Here is a 27,342-nt window from a genome sequence, read left to right on the forward strand (position 1 = left end):
GTAGCATCTGGGCATGATGGTTATCATGCAGGAAAGCATTCAAGAGTTATTAAGCCAAAAAGACCGTTTTTGCTATCTCCTGACCAGTAGGAGCAGTGTGCCGAAACTCTGCAGGTAACCTCAGGGCCTAATGTTGATGACACATACCAAGTTTTGTCACAATCCCTCAAAGCGTTGCAGAGATACAGCCTCAAATTCAATTTTGCGTGTTCTTCAAATTCATTGAAGTGCCATTCAAAAATGGTATGGTTTATCAAAATTCTGTGAATAAGTTTTTATTATGAGTGCACCTAGATGATGCAGGCCAGTGTTCGTCAAAATCAGACAAACAGTCTAGGAGGAGTTCAAAAAAGCAGGTTTTCAAAACATTTAAAAATAACAGACAAGAAGTTTGCTCCACCATGACATAATTGGTATCATTGTTCTCTGCATGAACCACGGAATCTGTCAAGACCAGTCTCATGACAGTAGGCAAAAGGAGTCAATAGCTATTAACATTTTTACAAAAGCATTATAATGTTTGACCACAAGGTGGCACTGTCCTGAAACTTTTTGAGTCCCTCCAGAGCATCGTCCCAAAGACGCATACCGAGTTTCTTAACAATACGCTAAGTCATTCGTAAAATACGGCATTTCTAAATTAAATTGTTCAGAAGTTCTAAGCCAAAATGTCCTTTTTTCATATCTCGTGACCACTAGGTGACGCTGTTCCAAAACTGAGTAGGCACTCAAGTCATGATGTCTATGACAAATAAGTTTGGTATGAATATGCTAAAGTGTTATGGAGCTATACCCTCATGTCCATTTTGGCGTGCTCGCCATCTAATTAGTTTGTGTGTTATTCAAAAACAGTTGGACTAATCAACGAGAATTCCATAACTTTTTGCCAGCATGGTCTGTAGATGATGTGATTCGGATTTGATCAAAATCGGACAAACGGTATAAGAGGAGTTTGAAAAAGTATGTTTTTCAGAATATTCAAAATGGTGGGAAATCTAGTTCGGCAGAAATTGAAACCATGGAATGCACTCAACTCAGCATGAGCCAAGGATTCAGAGCAAAAAGGAATTTTGTTTATAGCCCTTACGGTTCAAAGGTTATTAGCATAAACGTGAGTGAAAATTTGACCTGTTGTTGGTGCTAGAGCTTTTGAGATAGAGACCTCAAACTGGCTGTTATAACAGTTCAGAGTGTCCTCTATTGGTCTGCAAAATTTCACAACTTTTTACCATACGGTTCTATGGGCTGCCATAGACATCCATGGCAGAAGAAGAAGAATAATAAGAGGAAAACTAACGAAAACAATAGAGGCCATCGCTCATTCTGGACTTGTCCCCTAATAACATCTGTATATGGGATGTGAGTAGTGCTGTCGTCTCACAACTCCAGGGTCCCCGTTTTTTTCCTGAGGTCGCGTTTCACATGTTCTCCCCATGTCCATGTGGATTTCCTCTGAATTCCCTTTCATTGGCAGCTCATTGATTTTTCTATTTATCCAGTTTGGCACACAGAGAATAGATATAGCAGAGGATCCATATCCATAACTTGACAATTTCTTGGCTAACTCTTTACACTACCTTTTCAGATAAACCAATGAAAGACCTGGGACGTTCTTCTTTTTTTAAGATTTGTTCTGAATGATCATCAGATATGTGTACAGAACAAGGCAGTGTGGAGTAATCAATGAAATAAAGATGTTCACCTCACCTCAAAGCCCCAGGGGGATTCACAATTTTCTCTTCCGCATTGTGAGAAGCGCTCTGAAGGGCCCACAGTTATTAGTCTATTCAGAAGTTCAAATGAGACTGCACCTGTATGTACAAGCATGTTTTCCCAGTGGCATATGAAATCCTAGAGCTTATTGCCCCACATTAACTCAATTAAAAAAAAAAAAAAGCTTATGGCTTCTTCTTTATCTGTGACCACAGTCTTCTCAGTGTTTGATTGACTGAGCTAGTGTGCACCCACATAAGATTAATGTAAAACTATCAGATGAACTAGTCACTTCATTGCATTAGTGACAATGCTGTATGCACATGGCTCGTGCTAATCTTTTGAGTTTGCTTATTTTTTACATTGCTGTGAATCTGCTTATTATATCTTCATAGTTTTTCAAATCATCTATTATTTATTTTCCTGGATTGTTTTTTTTTTTTAACCTTTAACCCAGCCTGCTGCACTTCCATTTTCCTTTGGTAAGTCTCTGAGTACTCCTGCACTTCACTGCCAGCAGCTTTTGTGACCAGCTACACCCCACTTTCACTTACCTTGAACTAGTTGGCTTATGCTGTGCAAGATAATGCCTGACTTATATTGCATGGTCCCATGAGGTTTCCTTGAGTGTTTCCATGTAGTTTCAATGGAAAAAAGAAGAAAAAAAGCCCTGGAAGGGGAAAAAAAATAGCAGAAAGTGGCTCAGTAAGGAGTCAGAAAGAAAGAGTCAGTGTTTTTTTTTTTTCTCTTTTTTTTCTTTTTCTTTCTTTTTATTTTACGTTTACATATTGGGTTAGCTGCATTACTAACACAATGCTCTGCAGCATTCAGTCGGAATAATCTTGCATTTATTTGCAGTCAGTAAAGATGGTGTGATCTTTTATTAAACAGGAGTTTTGTTTCTCTGGCACACAAGGTGCAAGTAGCAGGTGTAAGATCTCATTATATCCTACTTTGCCATATGGCATGAAATTTGCATAGTTCCCCTTGGAATTTGAAATCTTACAAATGGTGTGTTTGTTCACATACCACAAGCAAAACTGAGTTGGACACTTGCAAGATGCTCACTCGGGAGGCAGGTTTAACCTACAGACCTGGTGGCAAAAGGCCCTGCGAATAAACAGCTAATTTTTTCGGGTTACTGAATAATTCATAAAAGCTACTACATAATATATTTTAAGCTGAATAAGTAAATGCACTGACAGTTTTATGGTTAATGCAACTTCTTGGAGGGCTCTCACTGGGGAGTTACAAAGACCCACATAACTAGACAGGGCATATGAGCATGGTTTTAGTGCTCTTAAGGTTAAAAGTAAGCCCAGCAAAACAATGCCCAACATGTGAAAGTTAAACTGGCACAAAACTACTGCAAAAAAATGTCATCTTACCAAGTGAAAATATCTTGAAACTAGTCACATCTAATAATTAAATATAAGATTATTAAACCTATTTCTAGACATTTTCATTGCTAATTTCACGATAAAAAAAAAAATTATTATCCTATTGGCAGATAGTTTTGCTTTCTTCTAGAAATAAATGCTAACAATTTGGAAAAATATTCTGTCAGTAGAACAAGACGACTTCAAGCTTGAAATGGAGTAATGAAATGGCTAGAAACAGGTTTAATAACCTTATATTTTGTTTCTGGGGGGCACGGTGGCTTAGTGGTTAGTACGTTTGCGTCGCACCTCTGGGGTTAGGTGGGGGGTTCGATTCCCGCCTCTGCCCTGTGTGCATGGAGTTTGCATGTTCTCCCTGTGCTTTGGGAGTTTCCTCCAGGTACTCTGATTTCCTCCCCCAGTCCAAAGACATGTGTTATAAGCTGTTTGGCATCTCTAAATTGTCCATAGTGTGTGAGCATGTGTGTAATTGTGCCCTGTCATGGCTTCACACCATGTCCAGGGTGTCCCCCACCTTGTGCCCCAGTTCCCTGGGATAGGCTCCAGCCTTCCTGCACCCTTGTGTAGGATAAGCGGTACAGAAAATGGATGGATGGATATTTGGTTTAGTAACAACAGATAATCCTAAATTTGACTATATTCAAGGTATTTCCAATTGCTAAGAAGGGTTTTTTTCCACAATGTAACTTGAGAGCTTTTGTTCTAAGAAAACTCCTTTGATTGAACACGGAGTGAGCACACATGTGCATTAAAGGCTTTATGTTTTGATCAAGTTTTTAATGAAGATGAATGAATGAGTTAAGAAATTAATTTGAAGCTTGTTTTGGAATCACATTATAAGAAACTGACTTTTCACTGTATGTTGTCAAATTTGTCTAGCTGAGTAGACTTCTTGACTACCCACAGCCGTGCTATCCAGATGCTCTGGTCTTGCCAGGATCCAAGGCAGAGGTTAAGCAGAGCCTGGTGGATTCCCATTTTCCCGGATGCTTGCTTGTCTGGCATTATTTAGTTCCCACTGGTCTACACTGAGTCTTCCCTTAAACGACTGTAATTAGTGCATCTGCAGCCACTGGAGGCTACTCTGTTACTCCATAGGGCAGAGAGCAATATACATAAATTTTGTGTTGGGGCCACAGTAAATCCCAGGAAGTAGTTCTGAAGCACACACCATCTGTTGAAATAAAACATCAAACACATTGTTGTTTTGTGGGGTTTATAAATAGTGTATGCAAGATGCATTTATATTGTGAAAGCTTTTTATCTCACAAAATAAGTGTATACTAGGTGTATTCATCATATTAGCTCTTCAAAGCTAGATTTTTTTTTTCTCATTTCCAGCATAAAAATCATTTAACCTCTTTAGGTCCCCTGGAATCTGTCTTCATGTGCTCTCTGTAAAGCAGCAACTTATTACACTGGTCCTGCATTCATTACTAAGTGCAGCACTTCTCCTGAAGCACATTGAATACCACATTTGAACTATTAATTAGTTCAAAGAATTCAATCACATTTGCTCTGATCTTGTTAAACCAGAAGGCAATTCCTTCTTTTATTAACATTGGGGTTTTTTTCTGTTCTTTTCACACTCTGGCTGGCATCATGCAGAGAACAAATTACTTTCCAAATAAAGATGACACCTACAGTAGATTAAGGGGTGCATGACAACTTCTGACTGAAGTTGCTATTTATCTAATTATGTGTGAGAGTAAAAGGGTGAGATGTTTCATTATGCTCGTGTGGATTCATTAAGAATAGCAGTGAAAATGGAGGGAGACAGTGAGGACAACAGGAGAAAGGGTGAGACAGAAATGTTGCTTCTTTGTAAATCAGATTTTACTAGATGTGCTGCAGTGTGATCAAGCTAAAAAAAAAAAAGTACGAGTCCATAAAAAATATTATCATAATTATTATTATTATTCATGTAGCTAATTACAAATCCCATGGAAAATTAAATAAATATACAAGAGGGTCATTACCCATTATAAAAGCACAAAATTACACAAGACCTATGCAGCCTTAAAATCAAATTAAAACCTGCTATTTGCAGATGTCGGAAATTAGCATTCAGTTTACAATGACTGTAGCTCATCATGCTAGGAATGACCAACTATATGCACTGTGTCCCACAGGGCAACAATAAATGAAGTAATTCTGCTGATGACCATCATCAGTTTTGAGACATAAGGGTCTGTATGTCCTATGTAACCAAGATGCCTTGGTAGGACCTTGCCATATTTTCGTTAGCACTTCCTTTAGTGATGTGACCATTCTGTGGCAGGTCTTTTGGTTTTATTATTAGATATAAAGATGGAAATTGGTGAAAACACTTCTGTTTGTTGAAAGTGACATGCAAAAGTTGTGAATGTATAAAGATCTAAGGCTGCACAACGAAAAAGTTGAACTGGGAGCTAAAAGAAGAACTTTTACCAAACTTTCTCCTACCTAGAAACATCTTCAAACAATAACAAAGGTTGATCGCTATTAAATGTTCTTGGTCCATGGTATGAAATTCCAAGCAGTCCACATTTTAGTACACACCTGGTGCCGAAGATGTATGAAGAAACAAAGGTTATAGTTCATGAAGAGCTGGGTAAGGCAAAATTCATTGCAGTTATTAGTGATCGCTAGACACCTTGAGCAACAAAGAGTTTTGTTTCTGTTACAGCACACTACCTAAATAAAAAAGTTGGTAAAAAAAAATTTCAAGCTAAGCCATGATACAAACCGAATTGCGTGAAAAGTGTGAACAATTACACCTGTAGATTGCTTATACTGTAGCAATATCTGTTAAGGACAAGCTATAATAGGCTAGAAATGAGAAGTTATTTTGAACAAATATTCATTCTTGCTGCTCAACAGTACACCAAAATATGTAAGACGTAGGAGGTGATAGGTTGTAGTCAAATGCAAGAGCACCATCTTAAATACTTTATCCATACCTTTATGTCCAGAGGGCAATTGAGAAACCATGAGGAAAACACATGAAGACATGCAAGGGGAAAGATAAACAGAGAGCTAGTTCACACCAGGATCAGATGTTCCCAGTGGTTGCATGGCCATTACCCACTCGTCATTGCTCCAATCCAAAAAATCCTACTCGTGCCCATCATGTCAGTTCAATCCATCCTTGCTACCGGCAACTCCATTACTTCCTGATGGAAAGTGATGGGAAACCAATTGGGGACACAGGGGTATACAAGTGCGGTACATGGTCACACAACATCACGTAGACAGGCAATCTGGCGTGATGAAGAGGCCTGCTCCCCAGATGCATTGTGTCCTCCATGACCTCCTTCAGGCACCACTGAGTCCTGAATCACCCACACATCAGCACATATCAAACTAAAACTCAACAAAACACATGACCTCTGAGGGACATAAGGTAGAATGTATTTCTAAAGCAATCAATTCTCTTAGTGTTTTTAAAAGTTTTTGTGATTCATGGGATATTTTGGAATTCTGGATGTTAGATTTTTAGTATATTTTAGAGTTTAATAGGAATAACAGCATATCCTGGGGTGGGGTGTTTTATTCCTGTTATACCATGATATTTTGCATAAGAGGACAAACAATTACATTTCTTTATTTTATTAATTAACAACACCTACACTATATGGCCAAACGTTTGTAGACACCTGAAAATCACACCCATACTGTATGTGCTTTTTGAACATCCCGTTATAGATTTAGTTTCACTTTTTGCTGTGCAAGGAAGGCTATCCATTAAATTTTGGAACATGGCTATGGGAATTTGCTCATTCAGCCACAAGAGCATTAGGCACTGATGTTGGGTGAGGAGCGCTGGTGCACAGTAATTGTTTCAATACATTCCCAAAATGATCAGAAGGGTTGTTTTGCGGGCCAATCGAATCCTTCCAAACCAATCTTGGCAAACTGTGTATTCATGGTCCTCACATTGTTCAGAGTGGCATTGTCATACTGGAACACATTTGGGCCCCTGAGTTCCAGTGAATCTCAATGCTACAGCATAGAAATACATCCTAGACAATTGTGTGCTTCCAACTTTGTGGCAACAGTTCGAGGAAGAACCACATATGGGTTTGATGGTCAGATTTCCATATATTTTTTGCAATATGATGTATTTTAAAGCCATGTACTATAGTTACATTCAATGTTGTGGAATTTCTATAAAATAATGAAGAAGGTCATTCTTGTTATAGCAACTATGAACAGCTATTCCCTCACCAGCCTCTCTTTTTATTCTCTCTTGAAGTTAATAAAATAAAAAAAAGCAGCTTGTCGCATAACTGAAAAATTACAAAGCATAGAGTGCTCTGTCTTGAAGACTTTCCCATGGTGGAAAAACCCTTTTGACCGTTACCAAATGCTGACACCCACAGTTCTCCATACTGAACATTTATGATTATATGTTTTTCTTTGTTAAATAACAACACATTTTTAAATTTAGTTTACTATCAGCCTTCTGTAGAACACCATCTATACAAGTCCCTGTGTAATATAAATAGCAGGTTTAAATTACAGCAGGAACTATTGTCAGAGCCATGCTGTGGTAGTAAATTAATGTCTTCTGACCGATCAGATTTGAGAATTCAACAGCATGTTTTTTGATAACTACGTTAAATATCCTGGCAGTTTAAATACGGGTTTCATTCACATTTCTTTGTAACATAAAAAACAAGCAATCGTAAAAACCTATTTATTTTATTTACCTAACATTTCCCTTCTACCTTTGATATAGAGCTTCTCTTTGATGGTGTTGTTAATAGTTCTTACTCATTTTAGTGGTAAAGTAAAAGTAATGTTTTGTGCTTTACTTTGACCACAGTGCGTTTGTATTTCATCTTTTACCAGCAAACACTCACCAAATGCAGCCATCTTGAGTATATTTCCTTACAATTGTAACTTTCTGTCTCTGCATAAGGTACCATATGTGAAGGTGGCCCCAGAGGACATACTGAAGGTGCAATTCCCCCGTTTCACCACGCTAGACCTCAGACCCACCAACACAGACATCAGCCTGGCTGTAGCTGGCCTCCTCACCTTCTTCAACAGCACCACATCTTGCCTCATCTGTGCCGAGGCCAACTGTGAGTAACAAACAGAGCAGCGATCAATGTTTTATGGCTTTACACATGCTTTTCAGTAACATTATAATAACTTTCATTAATACATCATTAACTATGGGCAAATTATAAGTTATGCATAATTTGACAATTAATAAATGTTTATAAATAAGAGTTTGTGTCAATTATTAATATGTGAACACATTAATGTAAGCTAATGATTTAATACTGATGAATAAATCATTAGTCATTCAGAATTTAAGCAAAAAACAATATTTATATATCAAATTTTATGTAGCTAGTATAAGCGGTATAGAAAATGGATGGATGGATTTCATGTAGTTTCTCATGTGTGTACTCATTAGTGCAATACACCCTGTTCCTGTACTTTTCCAATATATACTTTTTGTAAAACAGAGTATGTTTAAAAGTAATTTCAAGTACAAAAAATCAGTGAGATGTATACCTTTCTAAAAGAGAAAGTTATACATTTTAACATTTAATAATTAGTGTTTATTCAATGTCTATATATAGACAAAATATTTGTAACTGTTAAATATTTAAATAATGTATTTGTAACATTAAACACCCACAAACAGATCAAGTTTTGCAATATTTTGATGTATACAGTATGTAAAAATCTTGTTAGCAAATATGTCAGTTCTTAACTTGTTTTAATATAATCCTGAGTTTACACATGTCAGCCTGTATTCAATGTAAATTCATCATATAATATGGAATTTTTCCAAAATAGGACAAGTGAAGACAGTTATAGATAGATTTACTACATCATGCTCACTGTGTTCAAACCTATGTACTACACTTTATAGCCATCCAAAATTATTTATTTATGTCTACAATATAGCCATAGTTTATGGAATTATGGAATATTTTATGGAGTATCTATCAGTGGCTGTATTTGAGTCTGGGTCTCTTCTGCTATGTTATGCCCATTATATTTATAAAAGTTATAATACTGGTCTTTGGGTGGCTCTAGTTTGGAGAAGTTCCAATTAAATGTAGCCTTATCACTCTCAGTTATGAAATATTCCATAGTCTATGTGTATTGCTTAGTGTACGATAGGTAGTCAAGATTTTTGGGTTGGGGTGTCTATTGGGGCTCCCTTTAGTTTTCTTTTTTACCAAGACCTGATGAGGTCCTTTGTTGTGTTGGTAGTGTGTTTTGGGTCATTGTCTTGGGGCATGATGAAGTTCCTCCCAATTAGATTGGATGCATTTCTCTGTAAACTATCATGAGTTACATCATCAATTAAGATTAGTGAGCCCATTCCAGGATGAGCCATGAAAGCCCAAGCCATGACACTACCTCCACCATGTTTCACACATGAGCTTGTATGTTTTGGATCATAAGCAGATCCTTTCTTTCTCCACACTTTGGCCTTTCCATCACTTTGGTAGAGGTTAATCTTTTTTCCAGAACTTTTGTGGCTCACCTCTGTATTTCTTTGTGAATTCCAATCTGGCCTTCTGAGTCTTACTGCTGATGAGTGGTTTGTGTGCCGTCGTCCGAGAAATCTTGAAGGAGGAATTTCAACCGATTACAGAAGGAATTGGCTCCCTGGAGAAAGAGATGAGAGTGATTAGCAACAACTTTAGCAAGATTCAGCTAAAGTTAAGCAGGCCGTAGACATGCTTCAAGACAAGATGGCAAGACTCGAAGACAATAGTCGTCAATGCATTGGTCTTAAAGAAAGGGAAAAGGGCAGCGACCCTGTGGGCTTCATGCAAACTCAATTATCTCTGTGGATCCTATCCCTTAAAAATAGATCGGTAGAGATAGAAAGGGCACATTGTATATATGCCAGTGACAGCAACAGAAAGGGTCCGCGAACATTGATCTTCAAACTGCTACGCTTTCAGGACAGAAACATCGGCGATTTAACACATCCTTACTCCACTATCATGAATTTGTATCACAACTGTGTACCTCCCTAGTAGAGTTCATTGAATTGAATAGTGGTTCTACAAATAATCCTCAGTTCTTATGGGAGGTAACAAAATGCTTTATTAGTGGGAAATGCATTGCTTTCTCGTCTTTGCATCAGAAATCTAAGAATAGCCCCCGAAATGAGCTGGAGAGACAAGTTCAGGAATTGGAACAGGACCTTAAAAACAGCTATTGTCAACAGAAGGTGGAAGAACTACATGCACTTAAATCTGAGTTAAAAGGATTACTTTTACACAGAGCTGAATTAATTATGAACAAGGTATTAATTGAACAAGGGCAATCTTATTATTTCAACGGTGAGAAGCCAAGTAAATTATTAGCACTGCAGATCAAACAGATGGAATCTAGAGCAAACATACATGCTATAAAGAATGAAGGCGTTTTATGCACCCGACCCGAAGATATAAATCAGACCTTCAAAACTTATTATGAACAACTATACACTTCTAATTCTTCTACAAGTTACCAGCAACATGTATCTTTCCTGCAACAGTTTCATCTTCCTAAAATTGATGAACATCATCAGGAGATGCTAAATTGCCCCATGTCGCTTAAAGAATTGAAACTGGCCCTGGACTCAAAGAACAAAGCTCCAGGTAGTGATGGAATTCCCCCTGAATTAATGTCTGCCATTTGGGATATAGGTATCACCCCTTATTCTAAGCTCATTTAACTTTGCGATGGAGCCCTACATAGGGACCAAAAGCTCTCATAACCCTTTTACTTAAGAAAGGCAAGAATCCCTCAGAATGCGCTAGCTACCAACCTATTAGTTTATTCACCACTGATGCTAAAATTTATCGTGAAAACTCTAGCTCATAGACTGAATGAATGCATAGGTAAGGTTGTTAACTATGATCAGTCTGGTTTCCTCAAAGACCGATTTGCATCCGATAACATCAGGCAACTATTACATATCATTCATAGTTCCAATTCTTATTCTGCCTCCTCCACAGTCATTTCACTGGATGCGGAGAAGGCCTTTGATAAAATTGAATGGAGCTTTCTATGGGCAGTTCTTGAATATGTAGGGGTCAGGCAAGGATTTATTAAAATGGTTAAAACACTCTATAATAGCTGCTCAGCTCATGTTCTTACTGGCCCTTTAGTGTCTCTATCTTTTGGTCGGGGTACCCGCCAAGGCTGTCCACTATCGGCTTTGCTCTTTACCTTATCAGTGGAGCCGTTGCCTTAAGCAGTACATCAGTCGTCAACTATATGACCCATTATCTGTGTAAATACCTGTGCTTCCCACCGGAGTTTAGACATGAAGCCTCTCCTCCACAAAGAAACACTAGGTCGATAGACACAGGTAGCATCATGATGTAACATATATTGAACTATACAACCTCAGCACCTGTATCTCCATGGGCCACTGAGGTACGCAAGGCTGTTGTGTGGCCCATTTCTTATTTTAGGCTTCTAAAATGTGTCTGTGTGTTCAGTGTGAATTATTATTAGGCGCATGGTGGCTTAGTGGTTAGCACGTTCGCCTCACACCTCCAGGGTTTCGAGGTTCGAGTCCTGCCGGGGCCATGTGTGTGCGGAGTTTGCATGTTCTCCCCGTGTTGCGGGGGTTTCCTCCGGGTACTCCGGTTTCCTCCCCCAATCCAAAGACATGCATGGTAGGCTGATTGGCATGTCTAAAGTGTCCGTAGTGTATGAATGGGTGTGTGAGTGTGTATGTGATTGTGCCCTGTGTTGGACTGGCACCCTGTCTTGTGCCCGATGCTCCCTGGGATAGGCTCCAGGTTGGATGGATTATGCACTTCATTCATCTTTCAATGGAAAAAGTTCCTTTATCATTGCACCCAATTATTTCACACTGTTTCTTATGTAAGTAGCATGTGTTTTAGTGAGTAATGACACTGAGTATGTAACACGCAATATAATTGAATGGCAAGTCATTTAAAAATCGTCACAGATAACACAATAGCCAATATCCAGTAATGTAATAAAGTCTTGAGGACTGTCTCTAATGCTCACTTTTATAACCACCATTGCGATGTCGCCAAAGTGCAGAATTGGAACAGGCTTAGGGAACCATTTGGGACAGGCCCAGTGAATGTATTAACAGTACATGCACTCACAAGTAACAAGGGTATGAAGATGTATAATCCTTTATGAATAAAGTCTGCATTATATGGCTAAATCTCTCATTTATTCTTTGTAACTGAACTGAATATTTTAATCATGAGTATACAGAGCCCTCCATTAATATTGGCACCCTTGGTAAATATGAGCAAAGAAGGCTGTGAAAAATTGTCTATATTGTTTTATCTTTTGTTCAATAAATTCACAAAAATACTCTGTTCTCATGGATTGCAAACACAACACAGGTTTATGAAAAAAAAAAAAAAAACCTTTGTTAAATATAGGTGTGCAACAATTATTGGCACCCTTTTAGTCAATACTTTGTGCTACCCCCCTTTGCCAAGATAACAGCTCTAAGTCTGTAATGTCTGATGAGGTTCGAGAATACATGGCAAGGGATCTGAGACCATTATAGAACCCAATCCCATTTGAAGTTCCAGTGATGTCTGGCAAACTGAAGACGCTTACTCTGGCTCTTACACCTCTACTCTGCACACTTTGCTTCTTTTACAACTCAATTATAAATCTTGTATGGTAGCACTACTTGTATTGTTCTCTGTTTTATATATAGCTTTGCTTGTATTTCCTAATTTGTAAGTCGCTTTGGATGAAAGCGTCTGCTAAATTAATAAATGTGAATGTTTTTGGATGAGGCTTTTTTCTTGAAGCCCTTCCAAACAACTTGTGGTGATGTAGGTGAATTCGGATTGTAGTTTTGGAGACTTTCTGACCCCAAGATGCAACTAACTTCTGCGATTCTCTAGCTGTGATCTTTGGAGATTTTTTGGCCACTCGAACCATCCTCTTCACAGTGCATTGAGACAATATAGACACACATCCAATTCCAAGTTGATTCATAACATTTCCAATTGAAAGGAACATCTTAATTATTGCCCTGATGGTGGAGATGGGCATTTTCAATGCTTGTGCTTAGGGCTGCACAATTAATTGAATATCGATCTCGATTATGCTTTTGACTGCCCACGATGACATGAACATGATTGACTGCGCTATTAGAAAACTCCACTGCAGATCAAATCAAGCGCTTCCTAAACTTACAGCCAGTCACCATAGCGTGGCGCAGGGATGATGTCATTTTGTATGCCAAACCCCGGAAACGAGTTAGCATTTTAGCGCTTCGGGTTTCAGAGCGTGCTGCGAGCTCCAGCGGAAATCATGACACTAACAAGTTGCTAAATGGGACTACAGACTCTTGGGAAAATCTTATTGGGTTTTTGTCGAGGGAACCGGTGTGATGCTAACTTCCTGGGTTCTATAACAAAATGTCATCCGTCATCCCTGCACCACTCTATTGGGTGATTTGGCTGCGTCTCTCCTCCTGTAACCACTGTTATTTCCTTTTCTGCATACGCCTGAATTGTTTTCATTTGGTTGCATATTGTTATATTTGATTGCATATTTTCATTTGGTTGATGGTATATTTATTTTTACTTATCCTATATTTTGGGTACCAGTCTAATTTGATGCAAACATTTGTACATTAGCAGAAATGTAGCACAACATGGAGGTGAAAGCAGCGGTCTGTTTATTTAAATGTGAAAGTGCAATAAAAATATGTTGTCCCTAAAATCAATGAATAATCGTGATTAAATAATCGTGATCTCAATATTGATCAAAATAATCGTGATGATCATTTTGGTCATAATCGTGCAGCCCTACTTGTGCTATTTTCTTATAGCCACATCCCATTTTGTGAAGCTCAACAACCTTTTGCCGCACATCACAGCTATATTCCTTGGTCTTACCCATTGTTATGGATGACTAAGGGATTTTGGCCTGTGTTACCTCATATTTATACCCCTGTGAAACAGGAAGTCATGGTTGAACAATTTCCTGTTCCTATTCACCCAGGTGTACTAAAAAAATTTTAAATATCAATGGGAATATACTTCTAATATATTTTTCTCATATGAGTCATAGGAATTCATAGGATTGACAATAATTGTTGCACACCTATATTTAAGAAAGATTTTTTATATATAAACCTGCGTTGTGTTTGCAATTGTTTGATATCTATGAGAGCAGAGTATTTTTGTGAATTTGTTTGAACAAAAAAATTTAATTTTCTGACAATTTTCCACAGCCTTCTTTGCTCATATTTACCAGGGGTGCCAATATTAGTGGAGGGCACTATACATATGAATAAGTGTCATTTAGAAACATTTGTTAATGCTTAAATTCTAATGACCAATTATTTATGTATTTCTCCTTATTAAATCAGTGGTTAATTGTGTATACACATATTATCAACAGTAACATTACTGAACATACTTGTCAAATTCTGAATAACTTATGATTTGTTCATAGCTATTAATTATGTATTAATGAATGTTATTATAAAGTGTTACCTCCTTCTCTACCACAGCTGCTTGAGTTTCAGCTTATCAAGGACTTTATAATGATAAGATATATCGGAAGAAAGATAATACAAAGGTTAGATTCAGGCCTGATGATAAGAACTACTAATATACTAGCCATTTTGTTCTTCAACTGTAATTCTCTTATTATGTAACTCATTGTTAATCATTAATCATTATGTAGTCTATCATTAGTGCTGAAAAGGCAGGAAATGTTTCAGATTTGTGGCTGCACTCTTAATCTTAAAACATTTGCATAACTCTTTAAGGCACAAACCAATCTATGTATATGTATGCTGTGGAGTTTTATGCTTCCACACTGTGAAACTTGACCACAAAACTTATTAGGATTGGAGTACATATTAGATTTAGTCTAGCATTATATTCCTCTATTCTATAATGCACAACACCATAGTAATATGATGCTATTATACCTCAACATTCGTATGACAACATTAATTACTGTGTGTCTTGTCCATTGTTCGCTTGTGATCAGTTTAGCATTTCTCTGCTCTCACTCTCGGTGTCCTTCAGTCTTCCATTATGTATGCTGTCCCACTCATTTACTATCAAACCACAGGAACCGATAGTGACAGCAATTCCTCTGTTCACAGAGAAACAAGTATATAAATGGACTGATAAACATCTTTATTTGTCAAAGATATGAGAGCTGACACAAACAAAATGGTATGGTGCACATGAATAGAAGTGGTACCCAATCCTAATGAGCACACAGGCAATCTGTGTGGTTTATTAAAATTTAGTCACCTCCTGTCCCTGTCAGCTCAGAGTCTTTATTTTCATTTTATTTATTCATTGTGGGCTGTATTCAGAGTAGGTGTCGTAAGACAAAAAGTTAAAATTTAAATCAATATTTACATGGGGAAAGTCATTTGTATTCAGAGTTTGGCTAAGCAGCTGCTTAAGTTGATTTTTTTATTCTCCCCATTCATGTTATTCAAATCATCTGCATCTAGTTCATACCTCTGGAGTTTCCATTTTTTTCTTGAGTAGCCTATAAGTGCCTGAGAGAGGGTTTTTAAATAGACTACCACCTTTAAAAACAAGCACTTGGCTTTAAACTTGTGAAAAAAATCAGGGACATTTAATTGAAAATGACAGTTAAACAAGTGCAAAACTTCTAATAGAAGGCAGTTTTTCTGCTCACCACAGACCGTTGGTAAATGTAAGAAAACTAGCATCACAGGTAGTAAAGTAATTGTAAAGTTCACCTGTGTTTGTTTGTTTGTGCAAGCATATATAAATAACAGCTTTGTTTCTTCCTTGAAGTGGAGGGAAAAAACTCTTCTTCACCCACAGTCAATTCCCCAAAAATACAGCTGCTGCAAGTTCATGATCCATCCTGAGGTACCTTAGTGAACAGACAAAATGTCACACAAGCAGCATGCTATAGGATGAATCTGAAGGGTGAGCATGAACATGATGTCTGCCACTGTTTCTTGGTAGCCTCTTCTGAAGGATACATGCCAGTAAGGCAGCTGCCTTCATTATGGATCATACTTGCTATTTCAGTTTAATTGCTGCAGTGTTTTCACTTTGAAAATGGTAACCATATTAAGCGGTCATGACTAACTGCTTTCATAAAATGCTAACCCTAACCCTCACTAATGCTCTTGTGGCTGAATAGGCAAATCCTAACCAACATTCTCTAAATTCAAGTGGAAAACCAGCCCACATTAATGGAGGTTATTATAACTGCAAAGGGTGGATAAACTCTGGAATGGGATGTTCCACAAGCACATCTGATTGTGATGGTTAGATATCTACATACTTTTGGCCATATAATGCATTTTATGTCAACTGAAACATTACATGCATTACAGTACAGTATGACGTGGGAAAGTACTATCCAGTAGATATGCAAATAATCTTCTTCTAGCTTTCTGGCTCATGCTAAGTGGTAGTCATTCCGGTTGAAGAAGGGTATTATAGACTTTCAGCAGAATAGGAGAGTGGGTGTGGAAGCTGCCAGCAAATGACATAGGATGCAGTGATCGAAACGTACCTTTAGCCCTTCAACACTTCAGTGTTGATGGTAGATAATGGCTCCCTCTGTATGTTCGGGACTTTTTCACTCTTCCCCCTCCCTCTCGATCTCTCGCACTCTCTCACTAGGTGCACAGGGCCCATTAATCACACTGTCTGGTGACAGCCTAATAGAGCATGCCCTCTCATGAATATTTCTCCTTTCTGCCCTGTGGTGGCAGTGCTGGAACGCAGCTATTTGTCCTGATAACCTCCACCACTGTCACTGCAGGAAAAAGGTGCATCTGGTCCAGCGAACTCTACCAACACTGCACAGTAGCTGTGACAGTACACTCACTCATACTTTATTCTAGACTGAGTTAGACTAGGCATGACAGTGATGAACATGAAAGTTCAAATATTTCCAAATAGTCTGGGAAATGTAAATAAAGGGTTAGCTTCTTTCTTCCTTCTGGTAGCTTCCTTTGAAGAACAACTTCAGAAGAGCTGTAGAAGAAATATGGCTTACAGTGTTGCCATAGAGTGGCAAAGCTTGGGATGCTTCCGTGAATCATGAGTAAACTGGGGGCTCAAAGGGAAAGAAAAAGAAGTTTCCAGGAAAATAAGAATTTCCTGGGGCTGGAGTCACATTGAATTAACCTGAAAATTAATTCAGAATGTATACTCCTGCTTGTTGACAGCTTGTTGCTTTGAAATGCCAGACATTATCTGTAATTACTATTGAATAATGGGGACCTGTCCAGCAGCTACTGATAAATAACCTGAATCTTTTCAACGTGATCACAGCAGGGGTGGGGGACCAAAAGTTCACGCAGGTGCTGTGGGATGAGACAACTCAACACTTTGTCATTAGTAGTGTTTTATAATACATAAAAAAATAATTGGGAGCCAGTATAATGTGGATGAAATAAGGTTAATGGCTGGTTGAATTCTGGACTAACTGGATTTTGTCTATGCACCTCCAGGAATATCCAGCTGGTTACAAGAGACAGAGTTAATAAAAACATGAGCTAGTTTTGCTGCATCATGTTATGACATTATTATTTTTTTAGTTTAGCAATGTTTTCCTACCTATCCTAGGTATATTATTTACATGAGCTTCAAACAAGAGACCAACATCTTTTACTGCTGCACATGTAACTGAAAGGCCATCAAGATTTACTAATTTAATCAGGTAGGTAACCTGGAACACCTAGTAGAAGCATTCTTGTCTTGTCAGAATTAAGTAGAAGGAAGTTGCTCAGCATCCAGTGTCTAATGTCCATTACACATTCCTCACCTTTATTAAACCGGCATCTGTCATCTGGCTTTGCTGAAATATACAGCTTTGTGTCATCTGCATACTAATAGAAGCTGATATTTTGTTTAAGAATAATTGTATCCATAGGTAGCATTTTTAGAGGGGGAAAAAGTGGTCCTAGAATGGAGCCTTGTGGAATACCAAACTGTGATGTTGCATGCACTGATATGTCACCATTAACTCCAACAAAATTTTCTAGTCTACTTAGAATAATATACAGTATCTCTGGTATCAAAAGCTGCACTGATATCATTTAATAAAAGCAATGAGACACAACCCTAATCACAGTTCCATAGTAGGTCATTTACTACTTTAGCCAACGTTGTTTTAGTAGTGTAGTGAATTACTTAATGTATATGATTACTATGGAGGTAGGAACTCATCAGCTAAATGTAAAGGGTTAATGTCAGGGTTTTTTTTTTTTATCAGTGGTTTGACAACTGGTAGTTTAAATGTTTAGGAACATAGCCAGTGCCAAAGTAATTTAATTACTTCTGGTAGTAGGTGTCTAAGAAATTGTGTAGGTTAATGTCTTTGTTAATGTCTTTTTGTGATGGTAAAAGTCATCATTACTACATTCTGTTGGTATCTTTGCATTGGTGACTTCCACATTTAGGTATTTCCTGCTATAAATGCTACAAAATATTCATGCCAAATTGTGCAATGTAGATTTGCAATTAACACAGTATATGAACTTTATTTAATTGTTTGTTTCCAAACCATGATAGCTGCCAAATTCTGTGTGTGCTTTTATCAATGGGAATGATTACTCAGGTTCACCACATAGGCTACTAATTATGTCTGTTTCAATTACAAGCAAACACATCGATTGTCGAACGTGTTGAATGAATTTCTCTTAAAAAATGCAGTTTCCTCCAGACAATTTCACACTGCTATAATTTTAATATATGTATGAGTATGTCGACGTATTGGATCGTTTGATGATTTTGATATAATCTTTTGAACGAACATAAGCTTCAACGGGTGATGATGAGAGAGAAAGTGAAACTGGGTGTGAATTCGACTGAGAATGAGGTTTGTATCCTAACAATAATCATACTACTGACTACATGGAAAATAAATTTGTTTATTTTTAATGGATTTGGAAATAGTTCAAATGATACAATAGCATTTGGGGTGTCAGCTTTTTTCATTCCACAGTGATGGAAAAGGATCCTATCTCACACATTTCAGAGAACTGAACTGTTGTGCTAGATTTTCTTGTTGTTGCCTCTGCCACCAGGTATTATGTTTTCGGGTTGTCCGTCCATCTTTTTGTTGGATTTATAAGGAATTATCATTGTAACCAGTAGATGAACTGATTTTGGAATCGATCCAAACAGGGTCACGGTGACTGTCACAGCAAGGTCAAATGCCTGAAATAGTTTTTCTTCAATAGCTTCCTCGCTGTTTGAACTTTATCTTTTCTCTTTGGTATTTTAGTCAAACAAATTAGTAACAAGAAGGACTAGACATCTGAGGTATCCCTGTCAATACCATCGGTGTTGAGTTCTAATTGCTTAATATAATGTCTATTAGCCCCACTGCTACACACATTATATATAACACATACTTGTATATTATACAAATATTAGTCAGGAGCAGATATTACATATTGTTTTAACAAATTACATATTACTAACAATATCACACCATACAGACCGACAGTATACAATACAATATCATAGGCATATTTATTAGTTTAAAAAGAAAACAGCTGATCTGCTGTCTGTTTTAATGTATAATCTTTTCTTGCTGACAGTGTGTTATTTGGGACCAAGAGACCTAGCACTGTTTTTAGTCTGTTAATTCAATTTGAAAATACTATGACTTAAGAATGCACTATAATGTAAAGCTTTATTTATCACACACCATCTCTGTATCCACATGGATACAGATTTGTTTTGTTTTTTTTATACATTAAAGAATGACTGAGCAACATGAAAAGATAAATAGAGAACATGACTCTCTTCTGCAGTTTCCCCTGTGGATGGCTGCTGTGACATTGCTTAGCAACATACAATCACTGTGGTTTTCAGTTTCAATTTCAACTTCAATTTCAGTAACTTTTTGCTCATCTCTGGCCACCATCGGTCAGTTGGTAATCAAATTCATGTGTGGATCTAAAGGATCTAAACTTTTATAATTAAATATATTAACATAAGTGGGGGGGGGGGGGGCATGGTGGCTCAGTGGTTTGCATGCTTGCCTCGCACCTCCAGGGTCGGGGGTTCAAATCCGTCCTCCACCCTATGTACATGGAGTTTGCATGTTCTCCCCATGCTTTGGGGGTTTCCTCTGGGCACACTGGTTTCCTCTTCCAGTCCAAAGAGATGCATTGTAGACTGATTGGCATTTCCAAATTGTCTGTAGTGTATGAATGTGTGTGCGATTGTGCCCATCCAGGATGTCCCCCAGAGTTCCCAAGGATAGGCTCCAGGTTTCCCTGTGACCCTGTGTAGGATAAGGACATAATGGCATAATTGGTTTAGTTTATTCTTTAAAATAAAATAAAAATGTCTGTTGTTGCACATCACTTTCAAAATCTATCCAAATACAGCCAAATGTAGCTGTAAGTCTTCAAATGAAATACTTAATCTCTGCATGAACCACAGAGAATAGCAGATACAAATGAGTACAAATGAATCTTCTTTTTATCTTTTTAGCCCTCTTTGTTATGATATGTTCTATGTACAGGTACAGTCTGTACAGGACTGGGTTTTTTTTTTTGTGATTGTTGCAGCCAAAAATGTTTTGTTTTTCCGTGTCTTTTTTCAAAATTTGTGATGCAACTTGCAGAGATTTTTGTGCTTTTTTGCAGAAAAATACCTGAATTTGCGAAATTGCAACTGCACAAAATTATTTTGTATGGTCTTTCACAGGATGTTTGTTGGTAAATTAGACTTTTTAGCTTAATAATGTTTGAAGTACATGAATCGAAAATCTGCTGTAATTTTTGCAGAGTTTCCTTGATTTTGCATTTATTTCTGCAATCGCAAAATCCTGGAGGGACGGATTGACAGACAACCCAAACATACATTTCAAATGTGATAAATTTCAGATGTGATAAGTATGGTTCCGTTGTTTTTATACTGTATATACAGTGCTGTGAAAAAGTATTTGCTTCATCCTGAATTCTTCTGTTTTTGTGTATATCTCACAAAATGGTTTTAGATCTTCAAATTCAATATAAAACAAAGGCAACCTGAGTAAACACACAATACAGTTTGTATTTATTTATTTATTTGTTTATTTATTATATTGAAGCAAAAAAGTTATCCAACACCTATCACCCATATGAAAAGCTAATTGCCCCCTTAATCTTTGTCTGGTTGTCACACCTTTAGCATCAATAACTGCAACCAAACTCTTCCAATAACTGGAGATCAGTCTTTCACAGTGCTGTGGTGGAATTTTGAGTGACTCTTCTTTGCAGAACAGCTTTAGTTCATCCACATTGGAGGGTTTTTGCGCATGAACTGCCCATTTAAGGTCCTGCCACACCATCTCAACTGTTCAAGTCAGGACATTTAGGCCACTCCAAAACTTAAATTTTGCTTTTTTTGTGCCATTCAGAGGTGGACTTAATCCTGTGCTTTGGATTATGCTTGCTGCATAATCCAGTTGCGCTTCAGTTACAGAGTGAAGACTGGACATTCTCCTTTAGGATTATCTGTTAGAGAGCTGAATTCATGTTTCCCTCAATTATTGCAAGTTGCCCAGGCCCTGAAGCAGCAAAGCATCCCCACACCATCACACTTCCACCACCATGCTTGACTGTAGGTATGATGTTATTTTTGTGGAATTCTGTGTTTCGTTTATGCCAGATGTAACTGGACCCCACTCTTTCAGAAAGTTCTACTTTTGACTCATCAATCTACAGAACATTGTGTTTTGGCAAAATTCAGACTAGCCTTAATGTTCTCATAGCTTAGCAGTGGTTTTTGCCTCGTCACTCTTCCATGGATGCCATTTTTTTGACCAGTGTCTTTCTGATAGTGGAGTCATGGCCAGTATTGACCTTATTGATGAATGAGTGGCCTGTAGTTCCTTTGATGTTGTACTTTGCTATTTTGTGACTTGCTGGATGAGTAGTTGCTGTGCTTTTGTAGGAATTTTGGAAGGTCAGCCACTTCTGGGACAGTTCATTACTGTGCTGAGTTTCTCCATTTGGAGATAATGGCTCTCACTGTGGTCCTTTGGTGTCCCAGAGCCTTTGAAATATCTTTGTAACCCATCCCATACTGATGCATTTCAATCACCTTCTTCCTCATTATTTCTGGATTTTCATTCAACTTTGGCATAGTGTGTTACTGGGTAAGACCTTTTAACCAACTTCATGCTGTTGAAAAAGTTCTGTTTAAGAGTTGATTTGATTGAACAGGGTTTGCAGTAATCAGGCTTGGTTGCGTCTAGTCCAGCTGAACCCCATTATGCATTATGCAGTTTCATAGATTTGGGGAATTAGTAGCTATGGGGGCAAATACATTTTTCACATAGGCCCATTTGGTATTGGATAACTGTTTTGCTTCAATGAATAACATCGTTTTAAATTGTATTTTGTGTTTACTCAGGTTGCCTTTGTTTTATTTTAGATTTTGTTTTAATTTTTGAAACAGTTCAGTATGAGATAAACACATAAACAGAAGAAATCAGGATGGGGCATACTAACCTATGTTACGAATGCACTGCATTTCCTCGTTTATTTTGATCAAAGATTCAGCTCTTTAATAATGACAAATGAGAGTTGTTGTGCCCATCTCTCCACTTTAACAGAAAGGTGCAGTGCTGAAAGAAGTGACAGTGGCTTCGCTTTTTAGTCTTGCTCTGTTTATTTCTTAAGCGCTGTCTCTATTTTACAGCACACATTAATTTGATGTGATGAGGAACGCAATGGGATTTTGACATACGCTGTCATTAAGGGAGTGAAGAGAAAATCTCCCTGCCCCCAACTCCTTCAGTGTTCCTTTTTGTGTGTGGGAAGAGAGAAGACAAGGATGGACTGTTGTCTTTCTCCTTCTCCTGCACACAATGAGCTGACTGCAGATGCTTTCAGTAGGAGGTGGTATGGAAATGTTACAGACTAGCGAACATGCTAGTGCCCAGACACAAATGAGAAGATGACCTGCCTGAAAAAGAGCAGCCGTGCAACAGAGGATTCTTCAAGTTTTTGGGTTTTTTTTTTTTGGAATTCAAGCGAATTATACCCTCTACTGTGTGGGAATTTAATCACCTGTGAAGTTTATATGAGGATAATAAGAGCTGTAATAACCACGAGCAGGTTATTGGGTTTTCTTTTTTATTGCTGAAACTTGCACAGTGGCGGTCATTGTATGTGGTGCTGACCATACACCACTTCAGTAAATCAGGAATTCTACTTATGTGAGGTCAGGAATCAATGTAGGAGTGTCTGTTTGTGGTCATCTGTAAAGTAAATGAGGGAGAAGATTGGAAAATTATGGTGGCCCATAAGTACAGAACACATTAACAAACAAAAACCGACAGTAAATCAGAAAACACAATGATAAAACCAAAATCACAATTAGTCATGGGTGATATCGTTTGTGATATACGGGCAGAAATTCTCCCCACAATAAGAATGAGTCTTCCCGCGATAATAACGATAAAGCCTAGTTGATGAGGTATTTCTGTGTGTGAAAGTCTGCAACCCGTTCACAGCTCATGTGCAGAGCGAAAACAAGTACGGCGGAAGGCGGACGTGAAGCTGAGGAGGAGTTTATCGCTTAAAGAGGAGCTACATCTACAATCTGGAACTGGTTCGGTTACAGAAAATCAGTTTTACTTTTAGATCACTGTGTTTCTGAAGCTCTCAAGATCACAGCTATCACTAGTAGCCAAAAACAGTGGTGAACGGTACTATATTTATGCCGTCACTGATATTGTTATCGCAATAAATACCAGAAAATATTGTGATATAATTGTAAGTCCATATCGCCCATCCCTAATCACAACACTAAATTTAAAACACAGCAGCAAAACCAAAAAACACAGCTAAGCCAAAATCACAACAGCATTAACTCAAAATGGAAAGGGCGGGTCCTTATTGAACATCACATGGTCATTGCTGGTTGGCTGCAGCACATCAATCTGAAAGACTGTGAAAAATGGAGAACATAAGAAAGAATTAAATGGTAAATTTACTTGAATTGTTTGTTTTCTTCTTTATCTATTCATTTACTTATTTATGGAGCTAGGAAAAAGTGAAGAAACTACTGGCAAGGTTGTATTGTCCTGGATTTCCGGAGCATTCAGCGCGCATGAACTGTGCTTCTGGGTTTTCGTTGGCTGTGTTTACTTTTGACACATGTGTTTTGTTTTGGTCTCTGTCCTGTCTCCACCCCGTTATGTAATTGGTTCTTTCCTAATGTCTCAGCTGTTCTATGTTATGCCCTTCAATTACGTTTTATATTTAAACCCCCATGTGTCTTTGTGCTGGACGAAGTATTTTGCGTTTCTGTGTGTTGCCGAACGAGCCATACTAAGCCTTTGATCCTTGTTTTTATTTCATGGTTTTTGTTCTCATTTTCGATTCTCGTCTAAGCCCTGTTTTCCCTGTTTGCCGATTGCCTGACCTTGTGCCTGTTTTGTGACCTTGATATTACCCTATGATTCTGGATTTGTCTGCCTGCTTTTTTTCAGTAAAAGCTTTAACTGCACTTGCATCTGTCTCAACTCTGATTACGTGACATATATGTGGGTTAGTATAAAAATTTAGTGCTAAATAGATGCTAATTGGCTTTGCTTTCAAAATAAAACATGACTGAGCATGTTACATTGGGAGATTGCAGGGAATGTGTGTAAAGTAGTTTGCCCTTTGATATTTTTACATTTTGCATGTATTTTTCATCACATGCTTTTATCTAAAGCAATCTACCAAACAGACAGGATATGATCTTAATAAAAAGGCAAACATTTGCTCTGTGGCAGTCCTGAGATTTGATTAATAGCTCAGAAAGTTGCTTATTGAGCTGTCACTACTACACATGCTTCTCAAACATTGAGACTATTTATTGATTGAATAGGTTTTAGATTAGACATTGTTCCAAGCACTCATTTAGGGAACACAAATTCTATTTGATGCAGTGTTTTTCTCCATAATAATCCACCTTTCAAATTCAAATAGACATCTCAAAATAAATTTACTTACATGAAGTCTGGAATCAATGTTAGAATGTCTGTTTGAGCATGTGTAAAGGAAATGAGGGAGAAGTTTGGCAAATTACAGTGCAAATCACATTAACTAAATAAAAACAAAACAGAAAATCAGAAAACACAATGATCAGTCCATACAGGTTTTCGTGGGGTTTTTTTTGAGATTGTGTTTTCTTTGTTGCAGCCAAAAATGCTTGATTCAAAATGAGTGCAATGCAATTTGTGGAGTATTTTTGTGCTTTTTTTGTGGAAAACTACTTGAATTAGTGAAATTGCAAGGGCACGAAATTTTGTCTTTCGCAGTGATGTTTGTTGGTAAATGAGACCTTTTAGCCATTCTCATGTTCGACGCACATGAATTGAAGAAGGCTTTGGCTGAGTGCACGTTGTGATACTGTCACATGATGCATTGTGATGACATCACATGTCACACCTTGGCCCAAATCTGTAGTAAATCTGCGGTAATATTGAAAAATTGCAAGCTCCTCTGAATATTGCGCCGTTTCCTTGATTTTGTGTTAATTTCTGTGATCGCAAAATCCTTGAGGGAAAGACGGAAACAAACACAACACAAAATTTGGAAACACAACAACATTAACTCAAGATGGAAAGGTTAGATCCTTCTTGAACATCACATGGTCATTGCTTGTTGGCTACAGTGCTCATCAAAATGAGAGACTGTGGAAAACAAAAAGCTGGAGGATGTTTATACTAAGAGGAATATGAGCCTAAATGAAAGTACTGATGCTTTTATATGTGCTTACTTTTATCAAGGGGTATCATATAAGGTTATTCTATATTGCCCAGCATTAATATGAGTATGTGAACAATGACTATGTTTACATGCACATCGGTATTCCAATACTAATTGGAATTTGGCAATATTCTAATTAGTATTGAGTCTGAGTATGTAAATATTGAGTAATGTAAATTCCACAATCAGATTGCCCGATTCAGATTAAGACAATATTCTGAGTCCCAAAATTCTGATTCCCACCCCTGGAATACTCTATGCATATTTTAATCAGAAATATGTTGAATGTAAACACCTTATTCAGAAAATCCACTGAAAGGAAATATATGCGCATGCTCAGTCTGCAAGGAATTGTGGGTGCTAACAGATACTTAGCTGTAGGCTAGGTATTTAGAAGTGGCAACTCAGGCATAAATACAACAACCATGTATACAGGAATATTCCAATGCCTGTATACATATAAACATCATATTTGGAATATGTCTGCATCCCGAATATAGACCTTAAATGGAATTTGAAGTGCATGTAAACATAGTCACTGAAAACCTGCCTAATGGAAGCTGGGTTATTCAGAAGATAGAATTACTCCTCACTATAATAACATAAGTACCATCAAATTAAATTGCTTTTGCTAGACTAACAAGATAACTTAGTGAAAAGGTTAATTTTCATTTAATTTTTCTTTGTGGTAGGCATACGTTGTGTCCAATCAGCAATGAGCATGTTGTTTTAAATAAGGACGTACCCTTTCTGTTTTGACTACATTTGCTGTAGTATTTTTGCATTTGCTGTTGTGTTTTCTGATTTGCTGTTGAGCTTTTGGTTTGTTAATATGCTTTGTACTGACAGATCACCATAGTAAATCCCTTTTGGAACTCTCCAGGCTGTCAAAATTGGACAAATGACTGACTGCTGTGGATGAATGGCAGTGCTGCTTTTATCAGAGTCTCAGTGTGATGGGCTGATTGAGCCACCACATTCAGTGCACTCCAAATCAAATAGCACAGACTGAGCTCCACAAATTCAGCCAGTAATCCATATTCAGATCATTATTGTGCCGGTCATGTGAAAATAAGTCCAACTTTAGGACACAGCTTTCAGCATTGCCTCGGGCAAAAATGAAATGAAAAATATGTAGTGCAGTGTTTTGCACATGTGTGCACAAAATGAAATGACATGCTGTCATTCATGGTACAATATATGGGGAACCTAGATTTATAAAAAAAAATATGCACAGAATCTCAACAAGTGAAAGAGATGACAGGTTCTGAGAGATGGATCCAGTGCTGATGCTGGAGAATCACAGTAACAGCTGCGTACAACACTTTCCTTTTGCCTCATGGAGTCTCATATGTCTGACTTTCTCCAGGATGCTCTCACTTGCTATAAATGAGCAATTAATTAATATCATAATATAGGTATTCAGATTGCTTATACCAGCCCTATAACTAACACTGATGCAAGCTGAAATGGTCTACCATATTCAAATGAGTGAGCATTGAGCAC

The 27,342-nt window shown here is 37.7% G+C and overlaps 1 protein-coding gene across 1 annotated transcript in view; it reads left to right on the forward strand.

Moving 5' to 3' along the window:
* LOC128621712 (glutamate receptor ionotropic, kainate 4-like) overlaps positions 1-8,193 on the forward strand; it is a 30,205-nt gene extending 22,012 nt beyond the window's left edge. The window contains exon 3 of the mRNA XM_053647668.1: positions 8,020-8,193. Within this exon, the coding sequence (XP_053503643.1) occupies positions 8,020-8,193 (174 nt within the window). The remainder of the gene's footprint in view (positions 1-8,019) is intronic.
* Positions 8,194-27,342: the final 19,149 nt, after the last annotated feature.

This window comes from Ictalurus furcatus, chromosome 17, assembly GCF_023375685.1.
Source record: "Ictalurus furcatus strain D&B chromosome 17, Billie_1.0, whole genome shotgun sequence".
In the NCBI taxonomy this organism is placed as follows: domain Eukaryota; kingdom Metazoa; phylum Chordata; class Actinopteri; order Siluriformes; family Ictaluridae; genus Ictalurus; species Ictalurus furcatus.